Source organism: Hypomesus nipponensis, chromosome 23, assembly GCF_054491055.1.
Source record: "Hypomesus nipponensis isolate SF chromosome 23, ASM5449105v1, whole genome shotgun sequence".
Taxonomy (NCBI): Eukaryota; Metazoa; Chordata; class Actinopteri; order Osmeriformes; family Osmeridae; genus Hypomesus; species Hypomesus nipponensis.
This window is the reverse complement of record NC_140383.1, coordinates 2,201,474-2,221,287: the sequence shown is the minus strand read 5'-3', so window position 1 is coordinate 2,221,287 and position 19,814 is coordinate 2,201,474. Positions and strand designations below refer to the sequence as shown.

The 19,814-nt window shown below is 46.8% G+C and overlaps 1 protein-coding gene across 1 annotated transcript in view; it reads right to left on the bottom strand.

The window, feature by feature from the left end:
* col6a3 (collagen, type VI, alpha 3) overlaps window positions 1-19,814 on the bottom strand; it is an 81,239-nt gene that overhangs the window by 38,390 nt on the left and 23,035 nt on the right. The window contains 19 exon segments of the mRNA XM_084688448.1: window positions 1,679-2,266; window positions 2,530-3,126; window positions 4,166-4,758; window positions 4,916-5,515; window positions 6,430-7,024; window positions 7,288-7,895; window positions 8,053-8,652; window positions 8,810-9,409; window positions 9,567-10,166; window positions 10,433-11,032; window positions 12,054-12,653; window positions 12,811-13,405; window positions 13,669-14,265; window positions 15,305-15,897; window positions 16,055-16,654; window positions 16,812-17,411; window positions 17,569-18,159; window positions 18,338-18,920; window positions 19,199-19,769. Coding sequence (XP_084544574.1) covers window positions 1,679-2,266; window positions 2,530-3,126; window positions 4,166-4,758; window positions 4,916-5,515; window positions 6,430-7,024; window positions 7,288-7,895; window positions 8,053-8,652; window positions 8,810-9,409; window positions 9,567-10,166; window positions 10,433-11,032; window positions 12,054-12,653; window positions 12,811-13,405; window positions 13,669-14,265; window positions 15,305-15,897; window positions 16,055-16,654; window positions 16,812-17,411; window positions 17,569-18,159; window positions 18,338-18,920; window positions 19,199-19,769 — 11,311 coding nt within the window.

Sequence of the window (19,814 nt, the reverse complement as noted above, 5' to 3'; positions counted from 1 at the left end):
AAGTAATGAGCTGATATACGCCCTATGCTAGAAAAATATTGCTAGAGAAGTGCATGCTTAAATAAAAACCAGTTTTCCAGAAAACATTGCAAAGAGCTCTGCAATACTCCAACCCAGACATTATTGAAGCTGACCTTCATGTAAAACATCTCATTCTTACCTGTCACTGTTGGAGTGATTGGTGTGACGCCAACAAGTACACTATTGAGGGTGGAGGAAAACTGCTGCTGAACATTGGGGAGAGCAGAGAATTCAGCAACAGACTGGGCATAACTTGGATCACTGACAACTCTCTGAACCTCTGTGCCGGAATTACGGGTTCCAATGCCAAAGATCATCACTCCGCTCTCTTTCAGGCCTGAGGCTGGGGTATCAACATTATCACTGGACCGGCTCCCGCTCAATAGAATCAATATCTGGGGAACACCTTCCAGACGCCTGCTTCCAGACGGGGCAGTAAAGACGTTGTCCCTGACGTACTGGAGAGCTGCCCCGGTGTTGAGGGGTCTGCCTCCTCTGTGCCTCAGGCCTTTAACAGTATCAAGCACATCATCTTTGGTTGCGTATGTGTTCAGATAGAAATGGACCTCTTGGTCTCTGCCATACTGGACCACTGAAACTCGGTCTTTGTTCACTCCCACATTGAGCTTCTCCACCATTTTCTGAACAAAGTCACGCATGGCTGGGAATCCATTCCTAGTGCCATCAGAACCATCCAGAAGGAATACTACATCCTTTCTGGTGGTGTCATGATCAACTGAGAATACAGAAAAAGATCACATAAAAACACCCATCAGTTTTAGCAGTAACTAAACATGAACCTTTCTATTTCGACCAGGAACAAGTTCAACTTAATCTGTCACCGTTTCAGAAGATATAATGGAGTAGATCTGTGGAAAATTAACAGAGCATACCTAAGACCGTTGGTGTTTCTGCAGTTACTTCTATAACCACCGTCTCCACCGAGGACAAAAGCTGCTGTTGGACGCTTGGAAGGTCACTGAAGTCAGACACAGAGAGGGCGTAACTTGGCTCTGAGGATATCTTTTGCAATTCTCTGCTGTCAGAGCTCCTGGTTCCTATGCCAAACACTGAGACCCCAAGTTCTTTGAGAGCAGAGGCTGGTGCATCGACACTGTCAAAGGACCGCCCGCCATTCAGCAGTATCAGAATCTGGGGAACACCTTCCAGACGCCTGCTTCCAGACGGGGCAGTAAAGACGTTGTCCTTGACGTACTGGAGAGCTGCCCCGGTGTTGAGGGGTCTGCCTCCTCTGTGCCTCAGCCCTTTAACAGTATCAAGAACATCATCTTTGGTTGTGTATGTGTTCAGATAGAAATGGACCTCTTGGTCTCTGCCATACTGGACCACTGAAACTCGGTCTTTGTTCACTCCCACATTGAGCTTCTCCACCATTTTCTGAACAAAGTCACGCATGGCTGGGAATCCATTCCTAGTGCCATCAGAACCATCCAGAAGGAATACTACATCCTTTCTGGTGGTGTCATGATCAACTGAGAATACAGAAAAAGATCACATAAAAACACCCATCATTTTTAGCAGTAACTAAACATAAACCTTTCCATTTTGACCAGGAACAAGTTCAATTTAATCTGTCACCGTTTCAGAAGATATAATGGGGTAGATCTGTGGAAAATTAACAGAGCATACCTAAGACCATTGGTGTTTCTGCAGTTACTTCCAAAACCACCGTCTCCACCGAGGACAAAAGCTGCTGTTGGACGCTTGGAAGGTCACTGAAGTCAGACACAGAGAGGGCATAACTTGGCTCTGAGGATATCTTTTGCAATTCTCTGCTGTCAGAGGTCCTGGTTCCAATTCCAAAGATCAAGACCCCAAGTTCTTTGAGAGCAGAGGCTGGTGTATCGACATTATCGAAGGACCGCCCACCATTCAGCAGTATCAGAATCTGCGGAACACCTTCCGGACGCCTGCTTCCTGCGGAAGCCGTGAACACATTGTCCCTCACATGCTGGAGAGCTGCTCCAGTGTTTAGGGGTCTTCCTCCTTTGTGTCTTAGACCTCTGACAGCGTCAACAATCTCTCCCTTTGCTGTATATGTGTTTAGGTAGAATTGGACAGCTGCGTCTCTGCTGTACTGAACCACTGAAATGCGGTCTTTGTTCTCATCCACATTCATTGTCTCCACCAATCTCTGGACAAAGTCACGCATTGCTGGGAATCCATTCCTAGTGCTATCAGATCCATCCAGCAAGAACACCACATCCCTTCTGGGAACCTGGGGCTCAACTAAAGGAACAGGAAAATCATGAAAAGATTACATGACATGTGTAGTGGGTGAGACATAGACCCATATGCAATGTTTTGAACACACTGACCCACATAGTAATGAGCTCAGATAGGAGCTATGGTTGTAAGAATTTCCTAGAGAGGCACATGCTTGAATTTAAAGAAGCTCGTTGGGCATCCAATGAGCCATTGCAAAAAGATCTCCTCTACTCCAACCAGGGGAACTATTGAACATGAACTTTGTGTGTAAAACATCACATTCTTACCTATCACTGTTGGTGTCATGGTTGTTACTTGTACTAGGACTCTAGTCATGGAGGAAAGGAGCTGCTCTTGGATATTGGGGAGGTCAGTCAACTCAGACACAGAGAGGGCATAACTTGGCTCTGAGGATATCTTTTGCAATTCTCTGCCATCAGAGGTCCTCGTTCCTATGCCAAACACCAAGACCCCAAGGTCTTTGAGAGCAAAGGCTGGTGCATCGACACTGTCAAATGACCGCCCACCATTCAGCAGTATCAGAATCTGGGGAACGCCTTCCAGACGCCTGCTTCCAGACGAGGCAGTAAAGACGTTGTCCCTGACGTACTGGAGAGCTGCCCCGGTGTTGAGGGGTCTGCCTCCTCTGTGCCTCAGCCCTCTAACAGTATCAAGAACATCATCTTTGGTGGTGTATGTGTTCAGATAGAAATGGACCTCTTGGTCTCTGCCATACTGGACCACTGAAACTCGGTCTTTGTTCACTCCCACATTGAGCTTCTCCACCGTTCTCTGAACAAAGTCACGCATGGCTGGGAATCCATTCCTAGTGCCATCAGAACCATCCAGCAAGAACACCACATCCCTTCTGGGTATCTGGCGCTCAACTGAAGGAACATCAAAATCATCCAATTAATTGCATTTCATTGTTTGTGAGTGAGCAATCTTGAAGACACAGCTCCAAATGCAATGGTGTTTACACACTGATGAACTAAAGTAATGAGCTGACATACGCCCTATGCTAGAAAAATATTGCTAGAGAAGTGCATGCTTAAATAAAAACCAGTTTTCCAGAAAACATTGCAAAGAGCTCTGCAATACTCCAACCCAGACATTATTGAAGCTGACCTTCATGTAAAACATCTCATTCTTACCTGTCACTGTTGGAGTGATTGGTGTGACGCCAACAAGTACACTATTGAGGGTGGAGGAAAACTGCTGCTGAACATTGGGGAGAGCAGAGAATTCAGCAACAGACTGGGCATAACTTGGATCACTGACAATTCTCTGAACCTCTGTGCTGGAATTACGGGTTCCAATGCCAAAGATCAACACTCCGCTCTCTTTCAGGCCTGAGGCTGGGGTATCAACATTATCACTGGACCGGCTCCCGCTCAATAGAATCAATATCTGGGGAACACCTTCCAGACGCCTGCTTCCAGACGGGGCAGTAAAGACGTTGTCCCTGACGTACTGGAGAGCTGCCCCGGTGTTTAGGGGTCTGCCTCCTCTGTGCCTCAGGCCTTTAACAGTATCAAGCACATCATCTTTGGTTGCATATGTGTTCAGATAGAAATGGACCTCTTGGTCTCTGCCATACTGGACCACTGAAACTCGGTCTTTGTTCACTCCCACATTGAGCTTCTCCACCATTTTCTGAACAAAGTCACGCATGGCTGGGAATCCATTCCTAGTGCCATCAGAACCATCCAGAAGGAATACTACATCCTTTCTGGTGGTGTCATGATCAACTGAGAAAACAGAAAAAGATCACATAAAAACACCCATCAGTTTTAGCAGTAACTAAACATGAACCTTTCTATTTTGACCAGGAATAAGTTCAACTTAATCTGTCACCGTTTCAGAAGATATAATGGAGTAGATCTGTGGAAAATTAACAGAGCATACCTAAGACCGTTGGTGTTTCTGCAGTTACTTCTATAACCACCGTCTCCACCGAGGACAAAAGCTGCTGTTGGACGCTTGGAAGGTCACTGAAGTCAGACACAGAGAGGGCGTAACTTGGCTCTGAGGATATCTTTTGCAATTCTCTGCTGTCAGAGCTCCTGGTTCCTATGCCATACACTGAGACCCCAAGTTCTTTGAGAGCAGAGGCTGGTGCATCGACACTGTCAAAGGACCGCCCGCCATTCAGCAGTATCAGAATCTGGGGAACACCTTCCAGACGCCTGCTTCCAGACGGGGCAGTAAAGACGTTGTCCCTGACATACTGGAGAGCTGCCCCGGTGTTGAGGGGTCTGCCTCCTCTGTGCCTCAGCCCTCTAACAGTATCAAGAACATCATCTTTGGTTGCGTATGTGTTCAGATAGAAATGGACCTCTTGGTCTCTGCCATACTGGACCACTGAAACTCGGTCTTTGTTCACTCCCACATTGAGCTTCTCCACCATTTTCTGAACAAAGTCACGCATGGCTGGGAATCCATTCCTAGTGCCATCAGAACCATCCAGAAGGAATACTACATCCTTTCTGGTGGTGTCATGATCAACTGAGAAAACAGAAAAAGATCACATAAAAACACCCATCAGTTTTAGCAGTAACTAAACATGAACCTTTCTATTTCGACCAGGAACAAGTTCAACTTAATCTGTCACCGTTTCAGAAGATATAATGGAGTAGATCTGTGGAAAATTAATAGAGCATACCTAAGACCGTTGGTGTTTCTGCAGTTACTTCTATAACCACCGTCTCCACCGAGGACAAAAGCTGCTGTTGGACGCTTGGAAGGTCACTGAAGTCAGACACAGAGAGGGCATAACTTGGCTCTGAGGATATCTTTTGCAATTCTTTGCTGTCAGAGCTCCTGGTTCCTATGCCAAACACTGAGACCCCAAGTTCTTTGAGAGCAGAGGCTGGTGCATCGACACTGTCAAAGGACCGCCCGCCATTCAGCAGTATCAGAATCTGGGGAACACCTTCCAGACGCCTGCTTCCAGACGGGGCAGTAAAGACGTTGTCCCTGACGTACTGGAGAGCTGCCCCGGTGTTGAGGGGTCTGCCTCCTCTGTGCCTCAGCCCTTTAACAGTATCAAGAACATCATCTTTGGTTGTGTATGTGTTCAGATAGAAATGGACCTCTTGGTCTCTGCCATACTGGACCACTGAAACTCGGTCTTTGTTCACTCCCACATTGAGCTTCTCCACCATTTTCTGAACAAAGTCACGCATGGCTGGGAATCCATTCCTAGTGCCATCAGAACCATCCAGAAGGAATACTACATCCTTTCTGGTGGTGTCATGATCAACTGAGAATACAGAAAAAGATCACATAAAAACACCCATCATTTTTAGCAGTAACTAAACATAAACCTTTCCATTTTGACCAGGAATAAGTTCAACTTAATCTGTCACCGTTTCAGAAGATATAATGGAGTAGATCTGTGGAAAATTAACAGAGCATACCTAAGACCGTTGGTGTTTCTGCAGTTACTTCCAAAACCACCGTCTCCACCGAGGACAAAAGCTGCTGTTGGACGCTTGGAAGGTCACTGAAGTCAGACACAGAGAGGGCATAACTTGGCTCTGAGGATATCTTTTGCAATTCTCTGCTGTCAGAGCTCCTGGTTCCTATGCCAAACACTGAGACCCCAAGTTCTTTGAGAGCAGAGGCTGGTGCATCGACACTGTCAAAGGACCGCCCGCCATTCAGCAGTATCAGAATCTGGGGAACACCTTCCAGACGCCTGCTTCCAGACGGGGCAGTAAAGACGTTGTCCCTGACGTACTGGAGAGCTGCCCCGGTGTTGAGGGGTCTGCCTCCTCTGTGCCTCAGCCCTTTAACAGTATCAAGAACATCGTCTTTGGTTGTGTATGTGTTCAGATAGAAATGGACCTCTTGGTCTCTGCCATACTGGACCACTGAAACTCGGTCTTTGTTCACTCCCACATTGAGCTTCTCCACCATTATCTGAACAAAGTCACGCATGGCTGGGAATCCAATCCTAGTGCCATCAGAACCATCCAGAAGGAATACTACATCCTTTCTGGTGGTGTCATGATCAACTGAGAATACAGAAAAAGATCACATAAAAACACCCATCATTTTTAGCAGTAACTAAACATAAACCTTTCCATTTTGACCAGGAACAAGTTCAACTTAATCTGTCACCGTTTCAGAAGATATAATGGAGTAGATCTGTGGAAAATTAACAGAGCATACCTAAGACCGTTGGTGTTTCTGCAGTTACTTCCAAAACCACCGTCTCCACCGAGGACAAAAGCTGCTGTTGGACGCTTGGAAGGTCACTGAAGTCAGACACAGAGAGGGCATAACTTGGCTCTGAGGATATCTTTTGCAATTCTCTGCTGTCAGAGGTCCTGGTTCCAATTCCAAAGATCAAGACCCCAAGCTCTTTGAGAGCAGAGGCTGGTGCATCGACACTGTCTAAGGACCGCCCGCCATTCAGCAGTATCAGAATCTGCGGAACACCTTCCGGACGCCTGCTTCCTGCGGAAGCCGTGAACACATTGTCCTTCACATGCTGGAGAGCTGATCCAGTGTTTAGGGGTCTTCCTCCTTTGTGTCTTAGACCTCTGACAGCGTCAACAATCTCTCCCTTTGCTGTATATGTGTTTAGGTAGAATTGGACAGCTGCGTCTCTGCTGTACTGAACCACTGAAATGCGGTCTTTGTTCTCATCCACATTCATTGTCTCCACCAATCTCTGGACAAAGTCACGCATTGCTGGGAATCCATTCCTAGTGCTATCAGATCCATCCAGCAAGAACACCACATCCCTTCTAGGAACCTGGGGCTCAACTAAAGGAACAGGAAAATCATGAAAAGATTACATGACATGTGTAGTGGGTGAGACATAGACCCATATGCAATGTTTTGAACACACTGACCCACGTAGTAATGAGCTCAGATAGGAGCTATGGTTGTAAGAATTTCCTAGAGAGGCACATGCTTGAATTTAAAGAAGCTCGTTAGGCATCCAATGAGCCATTGCAAAAAGATCTCCTCTACTCCAACCAGGGGAACTATTGAACATGAACTTTGTGTGTAAAACATCACATTCTTACCTATCACTGTTGGTGTCATGGTTGTTACTTGTACTAGGACTCTAGTCATGGAGGAAAGGAGCTGCTCTTGGATATTGGGGAGGTCAGTCAACTCAGACACAGAGAGGGCGTAACTTGGCTCTGAGGATATCTTTTGCAATTCTCTGCTGTCAGAGCTCCTGGTTCCTATGCCATACACTGAGACCCCAAGTTCTTTGAGAGCAGAGGCTGGTGCATCGACACTGTCAAAGGACCGCCCGCCATTCAGCAGTATCAGAATCTGGGGAACACCTTCCAGACGCCTGCTTCCAGACGGGGCAGTAAAGACGTTGTCCCTGACATACTGGAGAGCTGCCCCGGTGTTGAGGGGTCTGCCTCCTCTGTGCCTCAGCCCTCTAACAGTATCAAGAACATCATCTTTGGTTGCGTATGTGTTCAGATAGAAATGGACCTCTTGGTCTCTGCCATACTGGACCACTGAAACTCGGTCTTTGTTCACTCCCACATTGAGCTTCTCCACCATTTTCTGAACAAAGTCACGCATGGCTGGGAATCCATTCCTAGTGCCATCAGAACCATCCAGAAGGAATACTACATCCTTTCTGGTGGTGTCATGATCAACTGAGAAAACAGAAAAAGATCACATAAAAACACCCATCAGTTTTAGCAGTAACTAAACATGAACCTTTCTATTTCGACCAGGAACAAGTTCAACTTAATCTGTCACCGTTTCAGAAGATATAATGGAGTAGATCTGTGGAAAATTAATAGAGCATACCTAAGACCGTTGGTGTTTCTGCAGTTACTTCTATAACCACCGTCTCCACCGAGGACAAAAGCTGCTGTTGGACGCTTGGAAGGTCACTGAAGTCAGACACAGAGAGGGCATAACTTGGCTCTGAGGATATCTTTTGCAATTCTTTGCTGTCAGAGCTCCTGGTTCCTATGCCAAACACTGAGACCCCAAGTTCTTTGAGAGCAGAGGCTGGTGCATCGACACTGTCAAAGGACCGCCCGCCATTCAGCAGTATCAGAATCTGGGGAACACCTTCCAGACGCCTGCTTCCAGACGGGGCAGTAAAGACGTTGTCCCTGACGTACTGGAGAGCTGCCCCGGTGTTGAGGGGTCTGCCTCCTCTGTGCCTCAGCCCTTTAACAGTATCAAGAACATCATCTTTGGTTGTGTATGTGTTCAGATAGAAATGGACCTCTTGGTCTCTGCCATACTGGACCACTGAAACTCGGTCTTTGTTCACTCCCACATTGAGCTTCTCCACCATTTTCTGAACAAAGTCACGCATGGCTGGGAATCCATTCCTAGTGCCATCAGAACCATCCAGAAGGAATACTACATCCTTTCTGGTGGTGTCATGATCAACTGAGAATACAGAAAAAGATCACATAAAAACACCCATCATTTTTAGCAGTAACTAAACATAAACCTTTCCATTTTGACCAGGAATAAGTTCAACTTAATCTGTCACCGTTTCAGAAGATATAATGGAGTAGATCTGTGGAAAATTAACAGAGCATACCTAAGACCGTTGGTGTTTCTGCAGTTACTTCCAAAACCACCGTCTCCACCGAGGACAAAAGCTGCTGTTGGACGCTTGGAAGGTCACTGAAGTCAGACACAGAGAGGGCATAACTTGGCTCTGAGGATATCTTTTGCAATTCTCTGCTGTCAGAGCTCCTGGTTCCTATGCCAAACACTGAGACCCCAAGTTCTTTGAGAGCAGAGGCTGGTGCATCGACACTGTCAAAGGACCGCCCGCCATTCAGCAGTATCAGAATCTGGGGAACACCTTCCAGACGCCTGCTTCCAGACGGGGCAGTAAAGACGTTGTCCCTGACGTACTGGAGAGCTGCCCCGGTGTTGAGGGGTCTGCCTCCTCTGTGCCTCAGCCCTTTAACAGTATCAAGAACATCGTCTTTGGTTGTGTATGTGTTCAGATAGAAATGGACCTCTTGGTCTCTGCCATACTGGACCACTGAAACTCGGTCTTTGTTCACTCCCACATTGAGCTTCTCCACCATTATCTGAACAAAGTCACGCATGGCTGGGAATCCAATCCTAGTGCCATCAGAACCATCCAGAAGGAATACTACATCCTTTCTGGTGGTGTCATGATCAACTGAGAATACAGAAAAAGATCACATAAAAACACCCATCATTTTTAGCAGTAACTAAACATAAACCTTTCCATTTTGACCAGGAACAAGTTCAACTTAATCTGTCACCGTTTCAGAAGATATAATGGAGTAGATCTGTGGAAAATTAACAGAGCATACCTAAGACCGTTGGTGTTTCTGCAGTTACTTCCAAAACCACCGTCTCCACCGAGGACAAAAGCTGCTGTTGGACGCTTGGAAGGTCACTGAAGTCAGACACAGAGAGGGCATAACTTGGCTCTGAGGATATCTTTTGCAATTCTCTGCTGTCAGAGGTCCTGGTTCCAATTCCAAAGATCAAGACCCCAAGCTCTTTGAGAGCAGAGGCTGGTGCATCGACACTGTCTAAGGACCGCCCGCCATTCAGCAGTATCAGAATCTGCGGAACACCTTCCGGACGCCTGCTTCCTGCGGAAGCCGTGAACACATTGTCCTTCACATGCTGGAGAGCTGATCCAGTGTTTAGGGGTCTTCCTCCTTTGTGTCTTAGACCTCTGACAGCGTCAACAATCTCTCCCTTTGCTGTATATGTGTTTAGGTAGAATTGGACAGCTGCGTCTCTGCTGTACTGAACCACTGAAATGCGGTCTTTGTTCTCATCCACATTCATTGTCTCCACCAATCTCTGGACAAAGTCACGCATTGCTGGGAATCCATTCCTAGTGCTATCAGATCCATCCAGCAAGAACACCACATCCCTTCTAGGAACCTGGGGCTCAACTAAAGGAACAGGAAAATCATGAAAAGATTACATGACATGTGTAGTGGGTGAGACATAGACCCATATGCAATGTTTTGAACACACTGACCCACGTAGTAATGAGCTCAGATAGGAGCTATGGTTGTAAGAATTTCCTAGAGAGGCACATGCTTGAATTTAAAGAAGCTCGTTAGGCATCCAATGAGCCATTGCAAAAAGATCTCCTCTACTCCAACCAGGGGAACTATTGAACATGAACTTTGTGTGTAAAACATCACATTCTTACCTATCACTGTTGGTGTCATGGTTGTTACTTGTACTAGGACTCTAGTCATGGAGGAAAGGAGCTGCTCTTGGATATTGGGGAGGTCAGTCAACTCAGACACAGAGAGGGCATAACTTGGCTCTGAGGATATCTTTTGCAATTCTCTGCCATCAGAGCTCCTGGTTCCTATGCCAAACACTGAGACCCCAAGTTCTTTGAGAGCAGAGGCTGGTGCATCGACACTGTCAAAGGACCGCCCGCCATTCAGCAGTATCAGAATCTGGGGAACACCTTCCAGACGCCTGCTTCCAGACGGGGCAGTAAAGACGTTGTCCCTGACGTACTGGAGAGCTTCCCCGGTGTTGAGGGGTCTGCCTCCTCTGTGCCTCAGCCCTCTAACAGTATCAAGAACATCATCTTTGGTGGTGTATGTGTTCAGATAGAAATGGACCTCTTGGTCTCTGCCATACTGGACCACTGAAACTCGGTCTTTGTTCACTCCCACATTGAGCTTCTCCACCGTTCTCTGAACAAAGTCACGCATGGCTGGGAATCCATTCCTAGTGCCATCAGAACCATCCAGCAAGAACACCACATCCCTTCTGGGTATCTGGCGCTCAACTGAAGGAACATCAAAATCATCCAATTAATTGCATTTCATTGATTGTGAGTGAGCAATCTTGAAGACACAGCTCCAAATGCAATGGTGTTTACACACTGATGAACTAAAGTAATGAGCTGACATACGCCCTATGCTAGAAAAATATTGCTAGAGAAGTGCATGCTTAAATAAAAACCAGTTTTCCAGAAAACATTGCAAAGAGCTCTGCAATACTCCAACCCAGACATTATTGAAGCTGACCTTCATGTAAAACATCTCATTCTTACCTGTCACTGTTGGAGTGATTGGTGTGACGCCAACAAGTACACTATTGAGGGTGGAGGAAAACTGCTGCTGAACATTGGGGAGAGCAGAGAATTCAGCAACAGACTGGGCATAACTTGGATCACTGACAATTCTCTGAACCTCTGTGCTGGAATTACGGGTTCCAATGCCAAAGATCATCACTCCGCTCTCTTTCAGGCCTGAGGCTGGGGTATCAACATTATCACTGGACCGGCTCCCGCTCAATAGAATCAATATCTGGGGAACACCTTCCAGACGCCTGCTTCCAGACGGGGCAGTAAAGACGTTGTCCCTGACGTACTGGAGAGCTGCCCCGGTGTTGAGGGGTCTGCCTCCTCTGTGCCTCAGCCCTTTAACAGTATCAAGAACATCATCTTTGGTTGTGTATGTGTTCAGATAGAAATGGACCTCTTGGTCTCTGCCATACTGGACCACTGAAACTCGGTCTTTGTTCACTCCCACATTGAGCTTCTCCACCATTTTCTGAACAAAGTCACGCATGGCTGGGAATCCATTCCTAGTGCCATCAGAACCATCCAGAAGGAATACTACATCCTTTCTGGTGGTGTCATGATCAACTGAGAATACAGAAAAAGATCACATAAAAACACCCATCATTTTTAGCAGTAACTAAACATAAACCTTTCCATTTTGACCAGGAACAAGTTCAACTTAATCTGTCACCGTTTCAGAAGATATAATGGAGTAGATCTGTGGAAAATTAACAGAGCATACCTAAGACCGTTGGTGTTTCTGCAGTTACTTCTATAACCACCGTCTCCACCGAGGACAAAAGCTGCTGTTGGACGCTTGGAAGGTCACTGAAGTCAGACACAGAGAGGGCGTAACTTGGCTCTGAGGATATCTTTTGCAATTCTCTGCTGTCAGAGCTCCTGGTTCCTATGCCAAACACTGAGACCCCAAGTTCTTTGAGAGCAGAGGCTGGTGCATCGACACTGTCAAAGGACCGCCCGCCATTCAGCAGTATCAGAATCTGGGGAACACCTTCCAGACGCCTGCTTCCAGATGGGGCAGTAAAGACGTTGTCCCTGACGTACTGGAGAGCTGCCCCGGTGTTGAGGGGTCTGCCTCCTCTGTGCCTCAGCCCTCTAACAGTATCAAGAACATCATCTTTGGTTGTGTATGTGTTCAGATAGAAATGGACCTCTTGGTCTCTGCCATACTGGACCACTGAAACTCGGTCTTTGTTCACTCCCACATTGAGCTTCTCCACCATTTTCTGAACAAAGTCACGCATGGCTGGGAATCCATTCCTAGTGCCATCAGAACCATCCAGAAGGAATACTACATCCTTTCTGGTGGTGTCATGATCAACTGAGAATACAGAAAAAGATCACATAAAAACACCCATCAGTTTTAGCAGTAACTAAACATAAACCTTTCCATTTTGACCAGGAACAAGTTCAACTTAATCTGTCACCGTTTCAGAAGATATAATGGAGTAGATCTGTGGAAAATTAACAGAGCATACCTAAGACCGTTGGTGTTTCTGCAGTTACTTCCAAAACCACCGTCTCCACCGAGGACAAAAGCTGCTGTTGGACGCTTGGAAGGTCACTGAAGTCAGACACAGAGAGGGCATAACTTGGCTCTGAGGATATCTTTTGCAATTCTCTGCTGTCAGAGCTCCTGGTTCCTATGCCAAACACTGAGACCCCAAGCTCTTTGAGAGCAGAGGCTGGTGTATCGACATTATCAAAGGACCGCCCACCATTCAGCAGTATCAGAATCTGCGGAACACCTTCCGGACGCCTGCTTCCTGCGGAAGCCGTGAACACATTGTCCATCACATGCTGGAGAGCTGCTCCAGTGTTTAGGGGTCTTCCTCCTTTGTGTCTTAGACCTCTGACAGCGTCAACAATCTCTCCCTTTGCTGTATATGTGTTTAGGTAGAATTGGACAGCTGCGTCTCTGCTGTACTGAACCACTGAAATGCGGTCTTTGTTCTCATCCACATTCATTGTCTCCACCAATCTCTGGACAAAGTCACGCATTGCTGGGAATCCATTCCTAGTGCTATCAGATCCATCCAGCAAGAACACCACATCCCTTCTGGGAACCTGGGGCTCAACTAAAGGAACAGGAAAATCATGAAAAGATTACATGACATGTGTAGTGGGTGAGACATAGACCCATATGCAATGTTTTGAACACACTGACCCACATAGTAATAAGCTCAGATAGGAGCTATGGTTGTAAGAATTTCCTAGAGAGGCACATGCTTGAATTTAAAGAAGCTCATTGGGAATCCAATGAGCCATTGCAAAAAGATCTCCTCTACTCCAACCAGGGGAACTATTGAACATGAACTTTGTGTGTAAAACATCACATTCTTACCTATCACTGTTGGTGTCATGGTTGTTACTTGTACTAGGACTCTAGTCATGGAGGAAAGGAGCTGCTCTTGGATATTGGGGAGGTCAGTCAACTCAGACACAGAGAGGGCATAACTTGGCTCTGAGGATATCTTTTGCAATTCTCTGCCATCAGAGGTCCTCGTTCCTATGCCAAACACCAAGACCCCAAGGTCTTTGAGAGCAAAGGCTGGTGCATCGACACTGTCAAATGACCGCCCACCATTCAGCAGTATCAGAATCTGGGGAACGCCTTCCAGACGCCTGCTTCCAGACGAGGCAGTAAAGACGTTGTCCCTGACGTACTGGAGAGCTGCCCCGGTGTTGAGGGGTCTGCCTCCTCTGTGCCTCAGCCCTCTAACAGTATCAAGAACATCATCTTTGGTGGTGTATGTGTTCAGATAGAAATGGACCTCTTGGTCTCTGCCATACTGGACCACTGAAACTCGGTCTTTGTTCACTCCCACATTGAGCTTCTCCACCGTTCTCTGAACAAAGTCACGCATGGCTGGGAATCCATTCCTAGTGCCATCAGAACCATCCAGCAAGAACACCACATCCCTTCTGGGTATCTGGCGCTCAACTGAAGGAACATCAAAATCATCCAATTAATTGCATTTCATTGATTGTGAGTGAGCAATCTTGAAGACACAGCTCCAAATGCAATGGTGTTTACACACTGATGAACTAAAGTAATGAGCTGACATACGCCCTATGCTAGAAAAATATTGCTAGAGAAGTGCATGCTTAAATAAAAACCAGTTTTCCAGAAAACATTGCAAAGAGCTCTGCAATACTCCAACCCAGACATTATTGAAGCTGACCTTCATGTAAAACATCTCATTCTTACCTGTCACTGTTGGAGTGATTGGTGTGACGCCAACAAGTACACTATTGAGGGTGGAGGAAAACTGCTGCTGAACATTGGGGAGAGCAGAGAATTCAGCAACAGACTGGGCATAACTTGGATCATTGACAATTCTCTGAACCTCTGTGCTGGAATTACGGGTTCCAATGCCAAAGATCAACACTCCGCTCTCTTTCAGGCCTGAGGCTGGGGTATCAACATTATCACTGGACCGGCTCCCGCTCAATAGAATCAATATCTGGGGAACACCTTCCAGACGCCTGCTTCCAGACGGGGCAGTAAAGACGTTGTCCCTGACGTACTGGAGAGCTGCCCCGGTGTTGAGGGGTCTGCCTCCTCTGTGCCTCAGGCCTTTAACAGTATCAAGCACATCATCTTTGGTTGCGTATGTGTTCAGATAGAAATGGACCTCTTGGTCTCTGCCATACTGGACCACTGAAACTCGGTCTTTGTTCACTCCCACATTGAGCTTCTCCACCATTTTCTGAACAAAGTCACGCATGGCTGGGAATCCATTCCTAGTGCCATCAGAACCATCCAGAAGGAATACTACATCCTTTCTGGTGGTGTCATGATCAACTGAGAAAACAGAAAAAGATCACATAAAAACACCCATCAGTTTTAGCAGTAACTAAACATGAACCTTTCTATTTCGACCAGGAATAAGTTCAACTTAATCTGTCACCGATTCAGAAGATATAATGGAGTAGATCTGTGGAAAATTAACAGAGCATACCTAAGACCGTTGGTGTTTCTGCAGTTACTTCTATAACCACCGTCTCCACCGAGGACAAAAGCTGCTGTTGGACGCTTGGAAGGTCACTGAAGTCAGACACAGAGAGGGCGTAACTTGGCTCTGAGGATATCTTTTGCAATTCTCTGCTGTCAGAGCTCCTGGTTCCTATGCCAAACACTGAGACCCCAAGTTCTTTGAGAGCAGAGGCTGGTGCATCGACACTGTCAAAGGACCGCCCGCCATTCAGCAGTATCAGAATCTGGGGAACACCTTCCAGACGCCTGCTTCCAGACGGGGCAGTAAAGACGTTGTCCCTGACATACTGGAGAGCTGCCCCGGTGTTGAGGGGTCTGCCTCCTCTGTGCCTCAGCCCTCTAACAGTATCAAGAACATCATCTTTGGTTGCGTATGTGTTCAGATAGAAATGGACCTCTTGGTCTCTGCCATACTGGACCACTGAAACTCGGTCTTTGTTCACTCCCACATTGAGCTTCTCCACCATTTTCTGAACAAAGTCACGCATGGCTGGGAATCCATTCCTAGTGCCATCAGAACCATCCAGAAGGAATACTACATCCTTTCTGGTGGTGTCATGATCAACTGAGAAAACAGAAAAAGATCACATAAAAACACCCATCAGTTTTAGCAGTAACTAAACATGAACCTTTCTATTTCGACCAGGAACAAGTTCAACTTAATCTGTCACCGTTTCAGAAGATATAATGGAGTAGATCTGTGGAAAATTAACAGAGCATACCTAAGACCGTTGGTGTTTCTGCAGTTACTTCTATAACCACCGTCTCCACCGAGGACAAAAGCTGCTGTTGGACGCTTGGAAGGTCACTGAAGTCAGACACAGAGAGGGCATAACTTGGCTCTGAGGATATCTTTTGCAATTCTCTGCTGTCAGAGCTCCTGGTTCCTATGCCAAACACTGAGACCCCAAGTTCTTTGAGAGCAGAGGCTGGTGCATCGACACTGTCAAAGGACCGCCCGCCATTCAGCAGTATCAGAATCTGGGGAACACCTTCCAGACGCCTGCTTCCAGACGGGGCATTAAAGACGTTGTCCCTGACATACTGGAGAGCTGCCCCGGTGTTGAGGGGTCTGCCTCCTCTGTGCCTCAGCCCTTTAACAGTATCAAGAACATCATCTTTGGTTGTGTATGTGTTCAGATAGAAATGGACCTCTTGGTCTCTGCCATACTGGACCACTGAAACTCGGTCTTTGTTCACTCCCACATTGAGCTTCTCCACCATTTTCTGAACAAAGTCACGCATGGCTGGGAATCCATTCCTAGTGCCATCAGAACCATCCAGAAGGAATACTACATCCTTTCTGGTGGTGTCATGATCAACTGAGAAAACAGAAAAAGATCACATAAAAACACCCATCAGTTTTAGCAGTAACTAAACATAAACCTTTCCATTTTGACCAGGAACAAGTTCAACTTAATCTGTCACCGTTTCAGAAGATATAATGGAGTAGATCTGTGGAAAATTAACAGAGCATACCTAAGACCGTTGGTGTTTCTGCAGTTACTTCTATAACCACCGTCTCCACCGAGGACAAAAGCTGCTGTTGGACGCTTGGAAGGTCACTGAAGTCAGACACAGAGAGGGCGTAACTTGGCTCTGAGGATATCTTTTGCAATTCTCTGCTGTCAGAGCTCCTGGTTCCTATGCCAAACACTGAGACCCCAAGTTCTTTGAGAGCAGAGGCTGGTGCATCGACACTGTCAAAGGACCGCCCGCCATTCAGCAGTATCAGAATCTGGGGAACACCTTCCAGACGCCTGCTTCCAGACGGGGCAGTAAAGACGTTGTCCCTGACATACTGGAGAGCTGCCCCGGTGTTGAGGGGTCTGCCTCCTCTGTGCCTCAGCCCTCTAACAGTATCAAGAACATCATCTTTGGTTGCGTATGTGTTCAGATAGAAATGGACCTCTTGGTCTCTGCCATACTGGACCACTGAAACTCGGTCTTTGTTCACTCCCACATTGAGCTTCTCCACCATTTTCTGAACAAAGTCACGCATGGCTGGGAATCCATTCCTAGTGCCATCAGAACCATCCAGAAGGAATACTACATCCTTTCTGGTGGTGTCATGATCAACTGAGAAAACAGAAAAAGATCACATAAAAACACCCATCAGTTTTAGCAGTAACTAAACATGAACCTTTCTATTTCGACCAGGAACAAGTTCAACTTAATCTGTCACCGTTTCAGAAGATATAATGGAGTAGATCTGTGGAAAATTAACAGAGCATACCTAAGACCGTTGGTGTTTCTGCAGTTACTTCTATAACCACCGTCTCCACCGAGGACAAAAGCTGCTGTTGGACGCTTGGAAGGTCACTGAAGTCAGACACAGAGAGGGCATAACTTGGCTCTGAGGATATCTTTTGCAATTCTCTGCTGTCAGAGCTCCTGGTTCCTATGCCAAACACTGAGACCCCAAGTTCTTTGAGAGCAGAGGCTGGTGCATCGACACTGTCAAAGGACCGCCCGCCATTCAGCAGTATCAGAATCTGGGGAACACCTTCCAGACGCCTGCTTCCAGACGGGGCATTAAAGACGTTGTCCCTGACATACTGGAGAGCTGCCCCGGTGTTGAGGGGTCTGCCTCCTCTGTGCCTCAGCCCTTTAACAGTATCAAGAACATCATCTTTGGTTGTGTATGTGTTCAGATAGAAATGGACCTCTTGGTCTCTGCCATACTGGACCACTGAAACTCGGTCTTTGTTCACTCCCACATTGAGCTTCTCCACCATTTTCTGAACAAAGTCACGCATGGCTGGGAATCCATTCCTAGTGCCATCAGAACCATCCAGAAGGAATACTACATCCTTTCTGGTGGTGTCATGATCAACTGAGAATACAGAAAAAGATCACATAAAAACACCCATCAGTTTTAGCAGTAACTAAACATAAACCTTTCCATTTTGACCAGGAACAAGTTCAACTTAATCTGTCACCGTTTCAGAAGATATAATGGAGTAGATCTGTGGAAAATTAACAGAGCATACCTAAGACCGTTGGTGTTTCTGCAGTTACTTCCAAAACCACCGTCTCCACCGAGGACAAAAGCTGCTGTTGGACGCTTGGAAGGTCACTGAAGTCAGACACAGAGAGGGCATAACTTGGCTCTGAGGATATCTTTTGCAATTCTCTGCTGTCAGAGCTCCTGGTTCCTATGCCAAACACTGAGACCCCAAGCTCTTTGAGAGCAGAGGCTGGTGTATCGACATTATCAAAGGACCGCCCACCATTCAGCAGTATCAGAATCTGCGGAACACCTTCCAGACGCCTGCTTCCTGCGGAAGCCGTGAACACATTGTCCCTCACATGCTGGAGAGCTGCTCCAGTGTTTAGGGGTCTTCCTCCTTTGTGTCTTAGACCTCTGACAGCGTCAACAATCTCTCCCTTTGCTGTATATGTGTTTAGGTAGAATTGGACAGCTGCGTCTCTGCTGTACTGAACCACTGAAATGCGGTCTTTGTTCTCATCCACATTCATTGTCTCCACCAATCTCTGGACAAAGTCACGCATTGCTGGGAATCCATTCCTAGTGCTATCAGATCCATCCAGCAAGAACACCACATCCCTTCTGGGAACCTGGGGCTCAACTAAAGGAACAGGAAAATCATGAAAAGATTACATGACATGTGTAGTGGGTGAGACATAGACCCATATGCAATGTTTTGAACACACTGACCCACGTAGTAATGAGCTCAGATAGGAGCTATGGTTGTAAGAATTTCCTAGAGAGGCACATGCTTGAATTTAAAGAAGCTCGTTGGGCATCCAATGAGCCATTGCAAAAAGATCTCCTCTACTCCAACCAGGGGAACTATTGAACATGAACTTTGTGTGTAAAACATCACATTCTTACCTATCACTGTTGGTGTCATGGTTGTTACTTGTACTAGGACTCTAGTCATGGAGGAAAGGAGCTGCTCTTGGATATTGGGGAGGTCAGTCAACTCAGACACAGAGAGGGCATAACTTGGCTCTGAGGATATCTTTTGCAATTCTCTGCCATCAGAGGTCCTCGTTCCTATGCCAAACACCAAGACCCCAAGGTCTTTGAGAGCAAAGGCTGGTGCATCGACACTGTCAAATGACCGCCCACCATTCAGCAGTATCAGAATCTGGGGAACGCCTTCCAGACGCCTGCTTCCAGACGAGGCAGTAAAGACGTTGTCCCTGACGTACTGGAGAGCTGCCCCGGTGTTGAGGGGTCTGCCTCCTCTGTGCCTCAGCCCTCTAACAGTATCAAGAACATCATCTTTGGTGGTGTATGTGTTCAGATAGAAATGGACCTCTTGGTCTCTGCCATACTGGACCACTGAAACTCGGTCTTTGTTCACTCCCACATTGAGCTTCTCCACCGTTCTCTGAACAAAGTCACGCATGGCTGGGAATCCATTCCTAGTGCCATCAGAACCATCCAGCAAGAACACCACATCCCTTCTGGGTATCTGGCGCTCAACTGAAGGAACATCAAAATCATCC